General features: G+C 34.6%; 5 protein-coding genes across 7 annotated transcripts; 3 read left to right on the top strand and 2 right to left on the bottom strand.

The window, feature by feature from the left end:
• Window positions 1–2,460: 2,460 nt before the first annotated feature.
• On the bottom strand, window positions 2,461–4,032 carry LOC116176558 (60S ribosomal protein L17-like). Of its 2 annotated transcripts, none has more exons than XM_031495183.1 (3): window positions 3,949–4,032; window positions 3,790–3,893; window positions 2,461–2,942 (listed from the first exon to the last, which is right to left on the bottom strand). In XM_031495183.1, exons 2-3 carry the CDS (start codon window positions 3,868–3,870, stop codon window positions 2,514–2,516), a joined length of 510 nt encoding a protein of 169 aa, XP_031351043.1. In that variant the 5' UTR covers window positions 3,871–3,893; window positions 3,949–4,032; the 3' UTR covers window positions 2,461–2,513. The 2 variants fall into 2 exon arrangements, with proteins under 2 accessions (XP_031351043.1, XP_031351042.1); XM_031495182.1 differs by having other exon boundaries at window positions 3,790–3,897; window positions 3,949–4,025.
• An 885-nt stretch (window positions 4,033–4,917) lies between these two features.
• Window positions 4,918–6,925, top strand: LOC116176554 (glucoside xylosyltransferase 1). The gene is made up of 7 exons (XM_031495176.1): window positions 4,918–5,234; window positions 5,284–5,431; window positions 5,479–5,604; window positions 5,655–5,847; window positions 5,900–6,049; window positions 6,379–6,551; window positions 6,600–6,925. Exons 1-7 carry the CDS (start codon window positions 5,053–5,055, stop codon window positions 6,744–6,746), a joined length of 1,119 nt encoding a protein of 372 aa, XP_031351036.1. The 5' UTR covers window positions 4,918–5,052; the 3' UTR covers window positions 6,747–6,925.
• Window positions 6,926–7,413: 488 nt separating this feature from the next.
• LOC116176556 (RPII140-upstream gene protein) lies at window positions 7,414–9,007 on the top strand. The gene is made up of 5 exons (XM_031495178.1): window positions 7,414–7,727; window positions 7,780–7,945; window positions 7,991–8,079; window positions 8,129–8,262; window positions 8,313–9,007. The coding sequence occupies exons 1-5, from the start codon at window positions 7,579–7,581 to the stop codon at window positions 8,546–8,548; spliced, it is 774 nt and encodes a 257-aa protein (XP_031351038.1). The 5' UTR covers window positions 7,414–7,578; the 3' UTR covers window positions 8,549–9,007.
• LOC116176555 (twinfilin) lies at window positions 8,987–10,670 on the bottom strand. The gene is made up of 6 exons (XM_031495177.1): window positions 10,461–10,670; window positions 10,336–10,413; window positions 10,004–10,284; window positions 9,455–9,836; window positions 9,289–9,407; window positions 8,987–9,238 (listed from the first exon to the last, which is right to left on the bottom strand). The coding sequence occupies exons 1-6, from the start codon at window positions 10,483–10,485 to the stop codon at window positions 9,089–9,091; spliced, it is 1,035 nt and encodes a 344-aa protein (XP_031351037.1). The 5' UTR covers window positions 10,486–10,670; the 3' UTR covers window positions 8,987–9,088.
• Window positions 10,671–11,914: 1,244 nt separating this feature from the next.
• Window positions 11,915–19,232, top strand: LOC116176552 (zinc finger protein 761-like). 2 transcript variants are annotated; one of them, XM_031495175.1, is made up of 9 exons: window positions 12,313–12,822; window positions 12,874–13,705; window positions 13,757–14,003; window positions 14,052–14,264; window positions 17,666–17,974; window positions 18,026–18,354; window positions 18,403–18,553; window positions 18,600–18,853; window positions 18,902–19,232. In XM_031495175.1, the coding sequence occupies exons 2-9, from the start codon at window positions 12,881–12,883 to the stop codon at window positions 19,040–19,042; spliced, it is 2,469 nt and encodes an 822-aa protein (XP_031351035.1). In that variant the 5' UTR covers window positions 12,313–12,822; window positions 12,874–12,880; the 3' UTR covers window positions 19,043–19,232. The 2 variants fall into 2 exon arrangements, with proteins under 2 accessions (XP_031351034.1, XP_031351035.1); XM_031495174.1 differs by having other exon boundaries at window positions 11,915–12,822; window positions 13,757–14,264.
• Window positions 19,233–19,705: the final 473 nt, after the last annotated feature.

The raw sequence follows: 19,705 nt of genomic DNA on the forward strand, positions 1-19,705 counted from the left end.
ACAACATAAAGTTTTTAAAGATTTTAAATGTGCCGATTGTGATTATGAGACTAGTATCAAATACCTCTTCAAACAACATCTTTCAAGACATACAGTTGCAAAGAATTTTAAATGTACTGATTGTGATTATGGGACAAATGATAAAGCCCACTTTAAACAACATCTTTTGAAACATAAAGTTTCCAAAGATTTTAAATGTGCCGATTGTGGTTATGGGACAAATGATAAAGCCCACTTGAAACAACATCTTTTGAAACATAAAGTTTCTAATGATTTTAAATGTGCCGATTGTGATTATGGGACAAATAATAAATACCTGTTCAAACAACATCTTTTAAAACACAAAGTTTCTCAGGATTTTAATTGTGCTGATTGTGATTATGGCACACATAATAAACATCTCTTCAACCGACATATTTTAAAACATAAAGTTACTAAAGATTTTAAATGTGCTGATTGCGATTATGGCACAAATATGAAATGCGATTACAAACGACATCTTTTACAGCATAAATTTTCAAAGGATTTTAAATGTGTTGATTGTGATTATGAGACAAATAATAAACAACTCTACAAACGACATCTTTTAAAACATAAAGTTTCTAAAGATTTTAAATGTGCTACTTGTGATTATTGGACAAATGATAAATACCTCTTTAAAGGACATCTTTTAAAACATAAAGTTTCTAAGGATTTTAAATGTGCTGATTGTAATTATGGCACAAATATTAAATACGACTACAAACGACATATTTTACAACATAAAGTTTCTAACGATTTTGAATGTGTTGATTGTGATTATGGGACAAGTAATAAACAACTCTTCAAACGACATATTTTAAAACATGAAGTTTCTAATGATTTTAAATGCGCTGATTGTCATTATGGGACTAATAATAAATACCTCTTCAAACGACATCTTTTACAACATAAAGTTGCTAAGGATTATAAATGTTCTGTGATTATGGGACAAATATTAAACACCTCTACAAACGCCATATTTTAAAACATAAACTTTCAAAGGATTTTAAATGTGCTGACTGTGATTTTGAAACAAATTTTAAAAGCAGCTTGAAACAACATCTTTTGATACATAAAGTTTCGAAGGATTTCAAATGTGCTAACTGTAATTATGGAACAAATAATAAACACCTCTTCAAACGACATCTTCTCAGACATCTTTTAAAACATAACGTTTCTAAGGATTTCAAATGTGCTGATTGTGAATTTGAGACAAATTTACAACATCTTTTAATACATAAAGTTTCTAAGGTTTTTAAATGTACTACTTGTGATTATGGGTCAAATGATAAATCAAACTTCAAACGACATCTTTTGAAACATCAAGTTTCTAAGGATTTTAAATGTGCTGATTGTGATTATGGGACAAATTTGAAAAGCAGCTTGAGACAACATCTTTTAATACATAGAGTTTTTAAGGATTTTAAATGTGCTAATTGTGGTTTTAGGACAAAATGTAAAACATTACTTAAACAGCACCTTTTAAAACATAAAAGACTCTAAAATCGTGATTATGAAATAAATAGGTACCTAATAGATTGGACTTTGAGCAACACCTTTTGGGATACATTGGGCGTTATCTTCAAATCAAAGGTGCTCCTGAGCTTATCTCATTGAAAGAGACACATTTAATGACTGTCAGTGCCTTTATTTCTTACTAGGCTCATCAGGACCTGTACGCTGAGAGGGTCCTGCCTCTGCACACTGGTAATTGACTACTACAATTTGAATATTTATTTTACTCCATAGATGCTTGCATTATAAATATATTTCACAAAATGCATTTTTAAGTATATGGTTTACAATAAAATAAAATTTATGCATGGCAGTCATAACATAGCAGATACTGCAAATGTATTGTTTGGCTTTGTTTGAACTGTAATTATATACACTTTTACATTTCAACTTTTGCATCCTAACATGAATTAAAAAATAAATAAATAAAGGTGACAGTTCGTAGTGCTTTTAAACATTGCAAATATTTGGTCATTTTTATGATTGAAGAAGGCCTGGGAGGGCAAATGGCGATTGCCACCTGGTTCGTAGATCATAGCCCTTTTTTTGTAAAATTTTATAACTAAGACAATATTTAATTTTCTGTAAATTGTTGCTTTTTTTAGTTTTAGTTTTAATCGGGCCTGGATGTTTGTATTTTGTAAATACAATTTTACTTAGCACACAAAACAAATTAATAAACAAAGCTTTAATGATTTGTTGTATAATCTGTTGCAGCCGGACTGATACTAATTTTTCATTTTTGTCTCTCTCTCTCTCTCTCTCTCTCTCTCTCTCTCTCTCTCTCTCTTGGTCTATCTACCTCTCTATCTTTCTCTCATACAGATTTAGGTAACGTAAAATATTGACGAACTAATACCAAAAATAAAGATAAAATCAAAAACAGTATTAAGAGGGTTCAAAAATGTGTAAAGAAACAAATAGTTAGAACATTAAAACTTTATTATCCATATTCAGAAAGCGAACAGAGGTACAATTTACTTAATGCTTCTTTTAGTTCTTTTGCGAATGGAGGGAAGGTACTCTTCCTCAGTTAGATACACTTGGATATTGCAGGGCACGTACCTATGGGTGTTAATTCTTCCGTGCGCGCGAAATGCGCGCCTTCTTCGTGAAACACACCCCCTGCTAACCTGCAAGTGTCGCACTACCAATCTATCAACATCCAGCCCATTGTATTCCGCGTTGCTTTCTGCATTCTTCAAGAGATCGATTAGAAATTTTGCAGATTTTTGGGGCCAACGTCCCTGAACGGTCCGAAACTGTTTTGCTTGCGCGCACTTTCCTACGCCGCCTTTGTATCGCGTGAAAGGTACACACTCCTTGTGAGCAATGACGTTCTTCAAATACGCGTAGGCGCGTTTTAAAGGCATTTTTCGGATTACGTTGGCAGTTTCGTACGTGTTCTGTAAAATGCCAATGCAATTATTGATTTGTTGATCAATATGCGGCAGCCAAAGGTATCTAACTTTAACCCTGTAGCTTCGACAATTAATGGTGGGTTTATACCTTAGACTTAGACCATATAGTACATGGACTGCTATTCGCCCTATGCTTTCAATACAAAATGGGTGGTCACGGATAGAGGGCACTGTAGTCGTGGGTATGTGAATCTCAGGGTAAACTAAAGTCGTATAAACACCACTCGGATCGCGTAAAGGGCAGCTTTATAGTACCCGCGTAGTACGGGAAGCTTTACATTATATAACCTTTTTTTGGGATTCTCGATAATTGGCTATCGTTCTTAATGATTCGTTTACCCTGAAACTCACATACCCAGGCGATGTCCTTGACCATATTTTAGTTACAATTAGCAGTCCATGTACTATATGGTCTAAGGTTTATACAATCATTATCATTAGTTCACTAAGTTGAGGATGCTTTCGTTGGTTAGCAACGCACAATAAACCTTTGTTTCTATTGGCTATTTCTTAATGATTTTTGATAGTGAACTAATGATAATGATTGTATAAACCCACCATAAATTAACAAAAATAATTAAAGGATATTGTTAAGGACTTAATTCAGAAGTCTTGCCCAAACCTTTGCCAACTGAAATATGAAGTACCTAGATATTTCGAAATGAATTTTTTACTCAAAATGGTTTTCTGGTTTCCTCGCCAATTTCTTTTGTTAAATACGGGTAAACTACCCTTTAATCAATTGGTTATACCTTAATTCTCCAAAACCAAGGGTTTAATAGTTATGTAATCGTAAATAAATAAACCAAATAATTAGTACGTGGGCAGGTACCTTAAAATGCACTAGCCAATTGTTTCCCTTTGCCTTACAACTATTCACGGCAGAGTCTTCGCGGAAAGAATAATGAACCATCTCTGATAAAAATAATTACCCGTCTATCTAAAAAGACTTTATTAATATCTTAAAGTACCTAATTTGATATTAACTTACTAATTCGAAAATTACGCAAAAATCTCTTCAAACACTGTCAACAGAAGTAAACAGGAAATCTTGCTATTGTTTCTGAGCGCGAAATCATGGATGTATGGATTTTGAAGATTAATCACTGTAATGTGTTTCAGTATGGTGTGTTGCCTATCTGCACATTTTGAAGAAAGGCGTTTAAAGTGTAAAATGGGAAACGGGTATTTTGCAATGAAATTCTACATGAACCGTTCTTCAAATCATGTCGTCTCCCATGATCGTTCCATATAGGTACATATGTATGTCTATGGATAATTCCCGTATCTAGTTCAATTAGGAGTTGATGAGGAATGTGAATTTATCTCTGGAAGGGTCCTTGAAAGCTCTGGAAAACACAAATTGTTCTAAACGAGGCTTTTTCATTTGCTCTAAACCATTCTCCAGAACTATATGCGAGCGTAAAAGTTCTCATCAATGAAAGAGTGTTTAAATAAAGGTGCTCCGCACGAGAAAAAGTATTTAATTAGTTCTTCTCCGACTGTTACTGAAATGCTCACGTTATTTTCAGTATACTATAAAGTACCTACATACATATAAATGCTGGAAATATTTCTTAATCGTTTTTACTTTTTACGTAGTCTTCTTAGTCTACAATTTGTTGAATGCTGCAAATGCACTTTCAACAACTCTTTGAGAGCCTTCTAGACCCCTTCCACACTTTCGCTTATATCCTTTCCGCATTGTAGACATTCAGTAGACGCCTGAAAATCTCTGATAATGATTTAATCACACATAATTCAAAATCTTTTAAAACTTTACAACTGACATTGCATTTATTAATTTATTAACCTTGGAAAATTAATATGCTAACAATAATCCCTTAATAACGAAAGGCCAATACGATTACACGAAAATACCCTGTAGATTATAAAAGCCATATCCATTGTATAAGTAATGTGTTTCGACTTTCGAGTATTAGAAATATCCGTTCGCGTATAAGAATCGGCCCGTATTGCGTGTAATGTGCAATATATAAATAAACAAATGTTACAACAATTTAAAAATTTATTTATTTAGAATATTAAAGTATTAAAAAATGTTGTTTTGCAATTATGGAATCTCGCTTAAGATATGAAATTTTTTTCTCCCAAACGATTTTGTATTTTACTAGTGATAATTTTAATTTTATTTTACTATTTTCGATTTTATTTATTTAATTCCAAAGTTACTGAGGATGAAGAAGAAGAAGAAGAAACAACCGATAACATTATTAACAAATACAGTATTACTTTGGGAAACAGCAATATGAATCGGTATGGTTGCGTTTTCAATTGAAGTTTGCTTAACTGTGGAACATTTTAGGAATGATGTTACGGTAGCAGTTGTAGCCTGTGGTGATCGAGTGCATGAAACTTTAACAATGATAAAATCTGCTATAATGTTTAGCAAAGTGAAGTTAAGTTTTATTGTGGTCACCGAAGAGCACTTAATACAAAATTTTAACGAAAAGGTACTTCTTAGGTGATCTTCACTTTGTTAATTATCATACGGTTTTAGCTGACGGAGTGGAAGGCAATTATACATTTTTCATTCAAAGTGATTCCACTAACATTCCCAACGGAGGGAGCGCAGGAATGGCAGAAATTATTTAAGCCCTGCGCTTCCCAAAGGCTGTTTTTACCTGTAAGCCGCCCTTTGATCTCCAGCATTCCTGCTAAAAGTGACTGTTTCAGTCCGTTCTTAAAGATATCGATTCAATCCTGTACGTCGATACAGACGTGCTGTTTCTCACTCCTGTTGAGGACGTCTGGAAGTATTTCGCAAGCATGAATTCTAGTCAAATGGCCGCTCTCGCCCCGGAACACGAGGACCCGAACGCGGGCTGGTATAATCGATTTGCTAAGCATCCATATTACGGAAAATTAGGTACTACTGGCGTCTCTGTAATCGTATTGATGTGTGAAAATTAATTTCCTAGGTGTGAACTCCGGAGTAATGCTTATGAATTTAACGAAAATGAGAGATTTCTTATGGGTCGAATATGTTATTCCCGTTTATAAAAGATATAAATTAAAAATAACGTGGGGAGATCAAGACATAATTAATATTATATTTCATTATCATCCAGGTAATACAACTACAGAGGCATGTAGGGGCCAAGTTTCTACGAATGAGTGTCATTTTTTCTAGCAATGATGTAGGTAACTTCTTTTTCCTTTTTAGGAAAAAGTTGCTGTTATTTATAATTGTACAAAAAAGGTATGACTATTACTATTATTGTCAGAGGTTGGTCTTCAAGGCACTCAATTATAGAAGGTGTTAAGAAAACATGTAAATACGATGAAAGAACATTTTTGTATAATTGCTAGAAAAGGTGTCACTTGTGTACCTGTATTGCCTGAAAAAATCGCCCCTGCCTGCCTTCATAATACATAATGCAGCATTGGAATTTTTTAGATAAATTATATATTTATTCATGTCGATATAATTTTCGTCCGGATCACTGCATGTATATGAGTGTCTGTAAGAGTGCGGAGAAGGAGGGGGTGGCCGTCTTGCACGGATCTAGGGGTTTCTTTCATTCGGGTAAACAGCCCGTTTTCCAATCCATATATCGTGCATTTGAAGAAGTAATAACTGCTTTTAAATTAAACTCAAAAATTACAATTTATCTACAGTTTCAGATAGGAATGGACATTTACCATGACTTTTACCAATCGCTCGAATCGTACTTAGAGTTGACCTCCGAAACTAGTTGTGGTCACATTAAGGATGCATACCTTGCAAATTTGAAGCAATATATTACTACTAATGATGAGAGATAGTATCTACTAGAAGATCTTTTGAAGCTAATGTACCTAGTCAAAGTAAAGTACCTGTTAATAATTAAATGAGGGTACTACGTAAATGAAGTTAAATATTTGCTTGCAGTTACGTACACAATTTTAAGCTTACACTGTTCCTTTTTTCTACAAATAAATTAATCGGTAGTTTACTTATACAATTTATTAATGTAATCAACTCTCCAACAGAAAAATGAGAGAATGAGCTTTTCCTTTCACGTAGAAAATATGCCAATTTCGTATTTTAAAAACTGGAAAAAAGTTTTCCTATTTATTTATCATAGGACAACAACTAGCTATTTAACTCTCAACAAATGTTATTGCTAAACTCTTTAAGTTCTTTCTAAGACAGTTCAAATCCTTTGTGGAGTTTTTAGGGTTATTTCCAGAAGTAAAGTGTCTATCTCCATTTATCAAGCGTTTCAGATGCTTTACAGAAAGGGAAATTGCCTACAGGCACTAAAATGATCTGAGTGCTTTCCATAGCCTTGGCTGCTTAAGTTCTTTTCCTCTAAACACTTTCCAGATCTTTGGATGACTTTCCTCAACTATCAGGTTCTCTTGAACCCTTCATATGAAAACTTTCTTGACATTTTTTAGAGCTAAACATTTTCCATGACAGTCCTAGGCTTATCTAGTTCTGGAAATGATTCTTGTTTTTTAACAAAGAATCTGCAGAGGGAAAGGTATGTGTATGAATATAATTTCTTTGTATAAAAAAACATGCTGTTCATCATGTGTAACGTTAGCCACCTTTAATCACGTGTCTGTGGTTACCAATTATATAACCTAACCTCCAATTTTAAATGGGAAAATGATTGCTAGAAATTTTGGAAAATTACTACCTTGTCTGATACCAATCGATAATGTCTCGAAGGAGCTTAAAACAGTTAAAGAAGCCGATTTAACTGTCGTGCAAAAGGAGTCTGGATGGGAACGTGTAAAATCGCTATTTGAAAAGGAGTACTTCGCTTCAGACTGAATTAGCCGAGTTATTAACAAACTCTTGTTGCAGTGACTTTGGGAGAATCACTCCGGAATTACAATCAATAATTAATGTAGGCTGTGCCAGTTGTTTTCTGGGTATGTTATATGGGGGAATAACGAATACCAGGGAAACGTACATAGACTTTGTTAAGAATAACCAAGCGACCAGTTTTAAGAGTCATTTAGAAGCTAAGGTTGTGCATGTGTTCTTTGAGTTTGTACTACTGTTTTTATTGTAGAAAACATTACAAGATCGCATGACACTTAGTTTTGCTAAGGGTGCCTTTAAATGGGGATGGCGTTTAACTGTCTTTTCATCAACGTACATGTACGAACAAGTAGTATCTTACCAATGCAATTATAATATAATTTTGCAGAGTTGTCTCTACATTATATTCGACGTATAGAGGGAAAAATGGAATTTTGGAACATACAGCTGCAGGAACAGTTGCAGGTTCTCTTTACAAATTTAAATTAGGCCCACCAGCTATGCTAGTTGGTGGACTAGTAGGTGAGTGAATGTAGTTTCTATGAGCGTACCTTTACCTGCTATTACTTTAGGAGGTGCATTAGGATCAGTAGCTGGTGTTGCCACAAATGTGTTACTTAAACTTAGCGGAATGACAATGCAAGAAGTGAGATATTGGAATTACAAGTGGCTTAAAAAAAGGTCAGATAAATATAATGAGGAATTTAAAAAACATATAGAGAAGGATCAAATCGAGTTACTTACTGAACGTGAACTTGCTATGGAGAAGAGTCCTCCGGATTTAAGTACAATAGAAACTTCACAGTAACATGATTTTGTATAATTTTCGTTCCTGATTTTTTAATCCATGCGCCCATGTAAAAGCAGAGACTACATAATCTATAATAAAGAGAGGTCAGAGTCCTCTAATATAAATCCGGGTGTCCTGCAAACTACTACAGGTGGGTTTCACTCTTCTTGTTTTTGTAATGCGGCATCAGCTGGTTTTATATATTCTTTAACTCTTTGGATCTCAGAAGTTTGTCCTTTTGATCTTTAAATGGATTTTGCACCCTGTAGAGGCAACTACTGTTTTGAGGGTCTTGGATGAATTTCAGTTTCGGAGATCCCCATGATCCTAAACATCCTTAACTTGGACACTGTGTATTTTCCATGCCATTTTTAATATTATAATAATATTAGCCTACCACAGGGATGGCCACAATTGAGTGACTTTTTATATTGCTTATAGAAAATAAAATGCGAAACATAGGCAAGAATATATTCCATAAGAGCAAAAAGTAACAAAACATACATAATAAATAAGAACCCAATACAAAAATAAAGCACTAGGTATAAAGTGAATGAATTAACTATTTTGACTCTTGATCATACGCTTCGGACCACGTCCCGGGGGTCCCTTAGGTTTAGCAAAAATAGGACGATGTAAATTTTTTGTAGGGTGAACCTCTTCGTATAAGTTCTTCTCTGTTAATTCCGAATCCGTGTCAATTTCAATCTAGAAAATTTCATTAGAAAAAAAAGTGAAGCGAAATTGTATAAAATTACTTTTTTTGCTATTTCTACGCCTAGGCTACCGATAGTAGCAGTAAAGGGATTGCTACAGCTGGAATACAACATCCTTTCCTTAATTGAGCAACTATATCCGGGCATGTAATATATAAATACTAAAATGAGCAATTAAGAACTACGCCAACAGAAATCTCTCAATTACCTATACTTTCCATGTAATCACCTTCGTGCGTATGCTTAAAGTTGTACAAAAGGTACCTGGGGGAATCTTTCGGTAGCTTTGAGGCTAACTTGTCGACATTTACATTCTCCGAAGTTACCAGATGAATTTTTTCTTCTTCGACATCTATCCTAAACTGTAGATAATTGTAACTATTGCGGGCCATATCTAAAATGGCCGCCTCCGCTTCGGATGTAATCGGAAATGTAACACCTCCTAAGGTCTGCTGCTTGGATGTAATACTATAATCGGTGTGCACCTCGTTTCGTTTCATTTCTTGTATTTCCTCTTCTCGTGATGACAAGGGTGCGGGTGCTACTGCTGCTTTTTTAAATTTATAGTAACCGTCCAATGTAACTTCCGACTGGAACAATTATACTCCTTTTAAAAAAATGGTATGTTCTTGGTTGATTATTAGTTAAGAATAAACAAAAATAATGTGTGGAAATGGACAAATCACAGTACTATCAACAAGGCATTTGAAACTGTTCTACAAACAGCAACAAGCGAAAGCAAAAAATGATACAGTACCATTATCGATCCTCGTATTTCTTCCTTAATTTGTGCGTTGCCAAATTCCTGTTTCAAGGTAGCTTTGGTAGAGGCGTACAGCATTTTTTCACGAACTGGAGCGGTATCTGGTGACCAACTAATAAACAGCCACTCGTACCCCAAGTCGCTTTTCGTGTCTAACCTATACAGAATGTAACAGGGTTGATTTTCTTCGACTAAGGACCCGACAACTTGATCAAAGCATTTATCCCATGTATAGCTACGTTTATCTTTAACGCTTGTCGCAAGGGCTAGCTGCTCTGAAAAATTACACCAATTGCCTACATGAAGATAACATGTACTGCACTAACCGTCACATATCGAGATTTTTAATGCACGAATACTACCATCGCGGCAACGGCCGAAAAACTCTTTTAATTCGTTGTTGGCTACAAAAAGAGAAATTGTGAAAAGGGAATTTGAGTGGGTGAATTACCTTTAATGCCAGTTTGGTGAGACATTATACTAAATCACAGGATATTGTCAAATGGTAAAAATGGAAGGGCTTGAGTTGTGACACCTTTATATTGTGACCGAGATGAAAAATACTTTCAAGAATGTTGGGATAAATCGGGATTTTAACAGGACAGGATGAGATCAGTGTAGGATGATATGCACGCCCATCTCCTTCCTCTGCCAATGCGCCAATAGATCTACTTCATTAGTTCATTATGACCTACTACGTGCTATTAGCACTACCATCTCATTTGATACACGGTGCTGCAAATATTTTGTTACCGCTCGACACATGTAGCAGTACAAAATTGCAACGTCTTTGGGTTTAAGGAATGGTTGGGTGGGTGTTTTTCCCTATGTGGTTTATTGTATTTCTATGGCTTTTAAGAACGACAGAAAATGTTCCAAAACCAAAGCTCATTCGAATCTAAAGGTACCTTTACACTATAATATATCTCACATGATTTTTTATATGGTATGTTATATGTTTTACTTTACACTTGACAGGTTTTTCATATGACTTTTAATACAAGAAGTTACGAAACGTATATAACTTCTCTAAATTAAAATGTTCCATTCCAAGATTGGACTACTAGTTCAAAAGTTACAGCCCTTTGAATTTTCTTTCGAAATTGGTTTCTAATCTATAACTTTTGATTGAGAAGTCTGATCGAAAAAGTACGAATTGTTTTGGATTCTACGCACCAAAATTAATAAGAAAAAGTGTTTTCCCGAGAAATTTTGGTGTAGTCGATTTTTGGTAAAAAAGGAAGGTTATACACTGCCTTTTTTTGAGCCCCGAAAAAAAAATTGTCTCAGATCGACCCGGAAAAAAATTTTTCTTATAGAATGTGGCCTGTAGAATCCATAATTTCAAACAGTTCCAAGATTGGGCTACTAGTTCAAAAGTTACAGCCCTTTGAATTTTCTTTCGAAATTGGTTTCTAGTCTATAACTTTTGATTGAGAAGTCTGATCGAAAAAGTACGAATTGTTTTGGATTCTACGCACCAACATTAATAAGAAAAAGTGTTTTCCCGAGAAATTTTGGTGCAGTCGATTTTTGGAAAAAAGGAAGGTTATACACTGCCTTTTTTTGCCCCGAAAAAAAAATTGTCTCAGATCGACCCGGAAAAGTTACAGCTAGGGAATGCAATCCCGCAGCAAAATCTCAATCCCGATATTTGCGGGATCCTTAGATGTTAATCCCGCGGGATCCCGGTATTTGCGGAATTTTGTGCGGTTAACTTCTGTATATAAATCGCTATAATTATCACAATAAATATTCAACAAAAAAGTACCTTCAGGCTAACTTAGAACTCAAAAAAATCACCTGTAAAGCACAAATAGGTGAACTTCTAAAGTGCCTCAAAAATCGTTTTTAACGAAAAAAGTTTAACAATTATTTTAAAAATAATTTCTCCGTTATGCGTTTCATTAACAAAGCTTACTAAAGCAAACAGAGTCGTCCCCTTGGTCGACATTTAGGGTACCCTTATTTGAAAGAATACCCCAAACATTTGAAGGGTTAATTACCAATCAAGACACTATTTGACAATGTGTGTCTGAAAACACCACTACAACCAGACAACCAAATACCAATAAACTCGTAAATATTTATTGCTCGATTTATTGTTTATGTAATTTATTCTTTCATTAGTAACTAATATGCCTATAATCATTGATTATACGCACTTATAATCAATGATATAATCAAAAGTTTACTGGTTTACTCAAGTATTCAGCTTTTTCAGGTAAGTACAACAGCAAAATGCGAAAAAGGGCGGGATCACTTGGATATTTAAAATAAATCATGTCATTTGTCATGCAGAAATAGAAACATCCCTATTCCACGATTTACGTATTATTTCTATATTATTTCCTTATGATTTATGTTATGACAGCCATAATATCAAAAATAGTATAGTGTAAACACAAATCTAAATGCTTGTTACTTATCATATGACAAATCACATGAGAAGTATGATAGTGTAAAGGTACCTTAAAACATAACTTAAAGTTTTGCAGCTACACATTTAAATTAGTTACGCGTAGGCAAAAGCAAATTTTAATATGTCGCGGTTCAAATATTTGACTTATCCTGTATGTGTAACCACAATTTTTGACAATTGACATTCCGTATTGATGTTTGTGACGTCACTTACGTCACCTCAACATGATTTGATTTGTCTAAATAACAATTAAAAGCACAATAAATAACTGAAAATTTAAACATTACTGAGTGATGGTTAAACCAAAACTGTGAAAATCGGACAAGCCAAATTATGAAGCGACAAATTAAATACACTTGAAGAAATTCCATTGAGCCATTATCACAGAGAAGTTAATTTAAATATTTCACTTTGCCCCTTCATAAGTTTGTCTCATTTGCAGGTCTACAATGGCAGAAATTCACAAAATGACTTTTATATGCGACGAAATGTCGACGGCTATGTTCAGGAAGTTGTACGAACAGAAAAAGACGAGCCGCTTTTGTGATCTGACACTTTACGTCAATAATAAAATAGTAAGGGCCCACCGGAATGTGCTGGCCTGTAGCTCTCCGTATTTTAACTCAATTTTAAAGCACCACACCATAATCAGAGAGCAGCTAAATATTACATGTTTAGATAGCGAAATATTTAACACAATTATTAATTATATGTACACTGGGCATATTACGATAGAACTTTCAAATGTAGAAGAATTATTGAGGCTGGCTGACCATTTCATTTTAACAAAAATTATAGAATATTGCATAGAGTTTTTAGGTGCAAATTTAAATGTGTCCAACTGCCTGTTTACCTACTACTTATCGCAACGATTTAAGTTGAAGCATTTGTGCAATATCGTCGAGGGATGGATTATAAATCACCTGAACGAGATATGTGATGGAAAAGAAATTTTAAATTTAAGCGTGATAGAACTGCAAGACTTCCTGAAAAGTCGGGTGTTTAATATATCGTCGTTCAAAGCTGTTAATATCATTTCCGAGTGGATCTTACGAAACACCAGAATTAAGGAGAAAGATTGTATAAAGTTATTAAACTGTGTTCAATGGGCCAATTTCGAACCAACCGATATATTTAGGTATCTCGAGTCGTTTACGATATTTTCCAAAAGCGAACTGTGCTTCTATTACTTTCTAAGTTCGTTGTTTCAAAATAGTCTACTATTACCTAGCTTTCGAAATAAGTACGACGAGTTGCACGTGAAATACGGATCGGTAAGTTTATGCATAAGTAAATGCAAGATAATTTACTGATGTCACTTACAGTCTCTGTTGAATGACGAGAAGGGTAATGACAGTGAGAAGTTGTCGGATAATAAAATTGTAGTGACCGAGCCGAGCAAGTCTCTAAGAAACAACAGCAAGGCCGTGCTTGTAAAACCGAAATTAAGAAATCAAAAGCAACGACTTCTGAAACGATTGCTTTTTTGTAGCTTGAAGCCCAGCCTGAGAGTGTTCTTGTTTAAACATCATAAGATGCTTTTTGGTAACTGTGATAAAAATAGTGTAGAAGGTGGAGGCGACTCCTATATGTTTAAGTATACTCATTTGATCAGTTTAGATAACGAATCGGAGAAGAAGACGTCTGTGAAATGCCCCATTTGTTTTACCAGTATCAATGATCCTTTGCTATTGGAACAACACCTCGCGTTGAGCCATGCCAAGGATGTTACGTATAAATGTGGCATTTGTATCTTCGTATGTCAGTATCATGGCGATTACTTGAACCATATGAAGAATCATTTCTCCGGCCCTCCATACAAATGTGATTATTGTACGTATTTGGTGTTACCTATTGTTTTATTAACAGATACACAATGCGATCTGGTAAAATTATAAAATCAATTATTAACAAACTATTCCTTAATTTCAGTTTTTCTCTTTTATTTGATTATGCAATATAATAAGTTTTTTATGCTGCTATATCCAAAAAAGTGTACTATTAAAACTAGTGGTTGTCATTTCAAAAAATAAGCCCCCCTTGACCATGCAGAAGTACGCCACTGATCACAAATTTTAAGTACTTAGGATTGGCATTGGTAGCAAACTTTTTATAATTTTGGATATCACAAAAAGCTGAAAAAAAAAATTATGAACATATCAGTGTTCCAGACAAAATGTTCACACTGTATATTAAATCTATCTGAACCGTTTATAGCTCGTTTGGCAAAATTAGCGAGGTTTTTCGATTTTATTTCTGCTTTTATCCGAGATAAAATTAAATTGCACTGATGAGCTTCCGTTTTCTCTCTGTTCCTAAAAAGCAGCGTATTTCCATCTCGATATGATCTGTCAAGGTGACAATTTAAAGTACAATAATAATAAACAGCGGAAAAATTAAAACCACTTAAATTTCACAACTCCACTACTTAACATATATTTATTTTTTCTATCATCTTTTTTCTAATTTTCAAAAACTAATTTTTGATTCTATATTTTTATTTTAATTTATGTAAGTATATGAGAATCTTTCAATTTATTAAGGGTAAATCTGGGGGATTATTTACGAATAACTTGGTTTATTGTATTTGAATAACTGTTATTATTTGAAAACACATCCAGTCACATGCCTTAACAACATTGTTATTGTTAACCTAACAAGTATGCTTTATAGAAATAAAAGACCAGCAGGTTGGGTGAAATTCAAAACTTTATTTTCTGTTTATCGCAATCGATTTCGGCCAATTTAGGCCATCATCAGGCGTAGCGTCATATGATAAGAAGATGGATAAAATTTTTTTTTTTTATCAAAACCATTTATTATGAGTAGAACGAAAAATGCGTAATTATATTGAAATATATGAAATTGGAGTTGAAGTGTGTGACAGAAACTAGAAGACACGAGACACACTTCAACGCCAATTTCCTATATTTCAATATAATTACGCATTTTTCGTTATACTCATAATAAATGTTTTTTATAAAAAAAAAATTTATCCATCTTCTTATCATATGACGCTACGCCTGATGATGGCCTAAATTGGCCGAAATCGATTGCGATAAACAGAAAATAAAGTTTTGAATTTCACCCAACCTGCTGGTCTTTTATTTCAAATAATGAAATTCAAATTAGAAGAGTTCATCAATAAAAATAAAAAAAAAGTATGCTTTATACTATACCGGCCGTTAATGTCTCAACTTTAGTGCCAACAATTCCCTGTTTAAGAAACAGTGGGCAACTTTGGTTGATGACATAAGACAAAAATAACGGAATTTTTATCAATGTAACTTCAGAAATAATGACGACTAACCTGACACATAATCGCCCATAGCACACAACAAAAGAAAATTTGTAATAAAAAAATTCTCCTACTATTGTAGGCTGGCTTAGTAGAACTCAAACAGAGGCAATGAGAAAGTATTCTTTTTATTTTTTTGTATATGTTCTAATAAAAAATTGAGAAATGTTGGCATATCTTCAGAAGTAATTGGAATTTTCTGGTTTTCTTTACAGTTTGATAATTGCGCAAATTTTCCGTAATTTGACCATCTTCAAATCTACTATGGTTTCCTAGATTTCCATTATAGACATCCTTATCTTGGACACAATGTATTTGCGGGGCATAGGTAATATTTTATTTATTTTATTTTTGGTCTTTATTTTTAAGTAGGCTAGATTTCAATCAAGAGCTGCTCTGCCAACCTAACCCATGATACTGTAGCAAATATTCCAGAAATCTCGATAGACATTGAGGCGCCATAAATGACTATAATCAGTCGTCAGCGATAAAGAATGAAAGCGGATGTGACTTAGTCTTTCCGAGTATTTTTCCTATCATTTATTTTTATTTTTTATTTCTTTTTGAGAGTATGAATTTTTTGCTATATTAAAATAATCTTGTCATTTTAATTCAAAAGGACCAAGTTCTATCTATATACCTACTACCTACCATTGTTTTTCATAACTCACTGCATTGAATAATATGTTACATCTTTAATTTAATGTTTGGTACCTACTTGTACAGGGTGGTTCAAATTCGGGATTCGCTGGGATCTCTGTAACGGTAAGAGATACGTATTTCAAACATAGATTAAAGCACATGTTAATCCAAAACTGTTATTATAATATATCTGATTTTCTGTATCAATAGCTAGGCTAGCTTTTCCCAATATTTGAATTGACGTATCTCTTCCTTTGTTTTCTTGTATGAGATCAAGAAACGTAAATAAATAAATAAATACAGGTAGGCTAAATGGGGACAAAGTTGCTCTTTGTGAGACTAAAAAAACGCATTGAAATTTGTGAAGAATCTTTGAAAATAACTGAGATATCATCGAAAAACTGAAATTGTTAAATCTCATTTTTCATAACTTAAACGGTCCGAAATGGACGGTTCCCATTGGCACCTTCTATGGATTGCACTTTTTTGTGACTAAAAAACGCATTTGAAATTTTTTTTTAATCTTTGAAAATCATTGAGATATCACCGAAAAACTGAAAATGTTATCATTTTCCTTAGCTTAATTATTTTCAAAGATTTTTCAAAAATTTTAAATGAGTTTTTTTTAGTCACACGGCAACTTTGTTCGTATTAATCTACACTGTTTCTCTCAACGTTACGGAAATCCCAATGGTGAGCCACGAAGGTGAACCACCCTGTACATTACATACATACAAACTATCACTATCATTGGCAGCTCCTTCCGTTGTAATATTGCAGTTGCTCTTTAAATGACCGGGAGCAGTTGTATTTTAGGCGTTAAAAAATAACGGATTTTCCTCATGTTTTATAAATCATATGTGCAACAGTAGGATTTTCAACAAACCATCCTAATCCTAATTTTACAAATTCCTTTAGCAAATAGCACTAATTGCAGTACTCATTGCTAAGAGCTGTACAGTAACATTCTATCGCGATTTGTGCCTCAGCCTACTGTAACTTTGGGTGGTAGCCAGAAAAATGAAATCAGAAAAACAATTGAGCTTGAGCTAGAGTGATTCAACATTTTTTTTTATCGAACGTCCTGTATATTTGTTATACATTTGGTAACAAAATGAAATCCTGGATAAAAAAATGTTAGCTGGAACACAAAGTATAATTAGCAATCCTCACAAATGAATGAAAATTTTCAAGAGGTGTAATGTTATATGTTCTATGTCACACGCGAAGTTGCTTCCCTAGTTATTTTGTTGTGAAACTGTTTGTATTAATTGTTCTCTAATCTATTTTGCAGGTGATTTAACTACGGATCAGATATCCAAGTTAATAGCACATCGTTCCAAGCATCTAGACGAGTCTGTATATCAATGTTCCTTTTGTTCCTTCAAGTGTAGATTAAAACAGAATTTTGTATCTCACCTAAAAATTCATACCCCCGAGAAGCAATTCAAATGCGACAGCTGCACCAAAACGTTTAGGTATAAGCACAATTTAGAGAGTCACAAAGCGACTCATGCAACTGATAAAAATTTAACATGCGAGTCGTGCGGTTTTCATACAAAGTTTCTTAGCCACATGATTGCTCACAAGAGGATACATGCAGGTGACAAATGTCAGTATGAACTCCAGAAGATGCTGATGTGTGTGGTTTTAGCCGACATCTATAGATGTTCATATCCTCACTGTAAATATTCAACATCGAAAAAAAATCAACTTCTAAGTCATTCCAAGTCTCACAACGGGGTTAGGCCGCACTCCTGTGGGATTTGCGGACGTGGTTTTATGGAGAAGTCGCATTTGGTCCGTCACGAGCGTATACACTTGGAGGAAAAACCGTTTAAATGTTCAAATTGTGATTACGCAAGCTCCAGGCGTGACAAACTCAAGGAGCATTTCACCAGACATCATGGTGAAAACGCCTCCGCCAAAGTACCTTACAAAGCCCGCCCGATGAGAAATTGTGGCACGAAACCGAAACCCCAAGTACTATTTAACATTGATTAGTCATGTTAAACGATCAATTACTTTTAGACCACACAAGAAACTAGCGTTACGACAAACACCAATTCCATTACCTTTACACAAACCAACACGACCCCTTCGACGACTGCACCTCCTCAACCCATTGGTACTGAGCTGCAAGACCTAATTATGCACCACCAAAATCATCCCACTTCCACAGGTAGAAAGTTAAGCTAACGAATGAATTAATAAATGTGTGCTTACAGCTAACAATATATCGGGAATTAATACAAATTACCACCACTTTGGAGAGTCGGGCGACTTTCATAATCACACGCACACGCATAACATACAACACCAAATTTTAGCTTCCACCCACAACCAGAGGGCGGCACAACACCAAAACTCCACGGTCAACCACCACATGCTCGCCAGAACCAATCACACAAGCGCCACATCGACCGCGGCCGCAGTGGCGGCTGCGATGATGTTAGACCCACGTTTCCATCACAACTCATCCGTAAGCCCACCTTTCTACCAGTATTTCAATAATAATAATTACCCTAAGGTTCCATATCATCCCAGCACTACGCCGGCGTCAATGGCCATGGCCGCAGCCGTGCAGTCTTCTCAGCAACTGCAAAATTCCGCCGGAACGCAACACACCGAATATCCGCCGACGTTACAAAATTGTATGACATTATTTTAAAAACGTTGAACGTTGTTTTTTTTGTCAATAGTATATTTAACGTTGATTCATTTAGTTGTTCCTGTTTTATTTCTTCTCGTTGGGTTTTTTTTTATTACAATGTGTTTAATTTATGAAATGATGGAGCTTTTGTTCGTTAGTTTTTTAGAGAGCGATCATTTTATAAATAAAGATACTACCGTTTATTCTAGATTGATGTTTAAAAGGAAGAAAAAAGGCAAGCCCGCTGACCCTAGCCGCTTACTTTATTTCCAGTCTTCAATTTGGCAGAAGTGACGGTCTGCCGCCTTACATTCTACGCCTAATTTTCTCGCTTTTGATTATGGTTTTTGAACAGTTAAAGATCTATTATGTTTTATACCGGAAGTATAATTGCAAGGCGCGTGTGCGCTTTGATTGGCCGAACGGGACGGCACGTGACGTGAGCTGCGGGCGAGGTTTGGGGGGGGGGGGGTAAGAAATAGAAATTGGGTTGCAGGTTGCTGATGCTGGTAGTCATTTATCTATTTATTATTGTACAGGCGAAAAAGATTAGATTAGAACGGTATTTTATTTCTTAGTGCTGACAGGCCCCTTTATTGCTTTTGCTTTAATTAGTCAACGAAAACTTTGAATAATAGGTATATTTATGGGCAAAAAACCAATTTCGACAAAAAATTCAAA

The sequence above is a fragment of the Photinus pyralis genome, unplaced genomic scaffold (assembly GCF_008802855.1).
Source record: "Photinus pyralis isolate 1611_PpyrPB1 unplaced genomic scaffold, Ppyr1.3 Ppyr1.4_LG7, whole genome shotgun sequence".
Lineage (NCBI taxonomy): Eukaryota > Metazoa > Arthropoda > Insecta > Coleoptera > Lampyridae > Photinus > Photinus pyralis.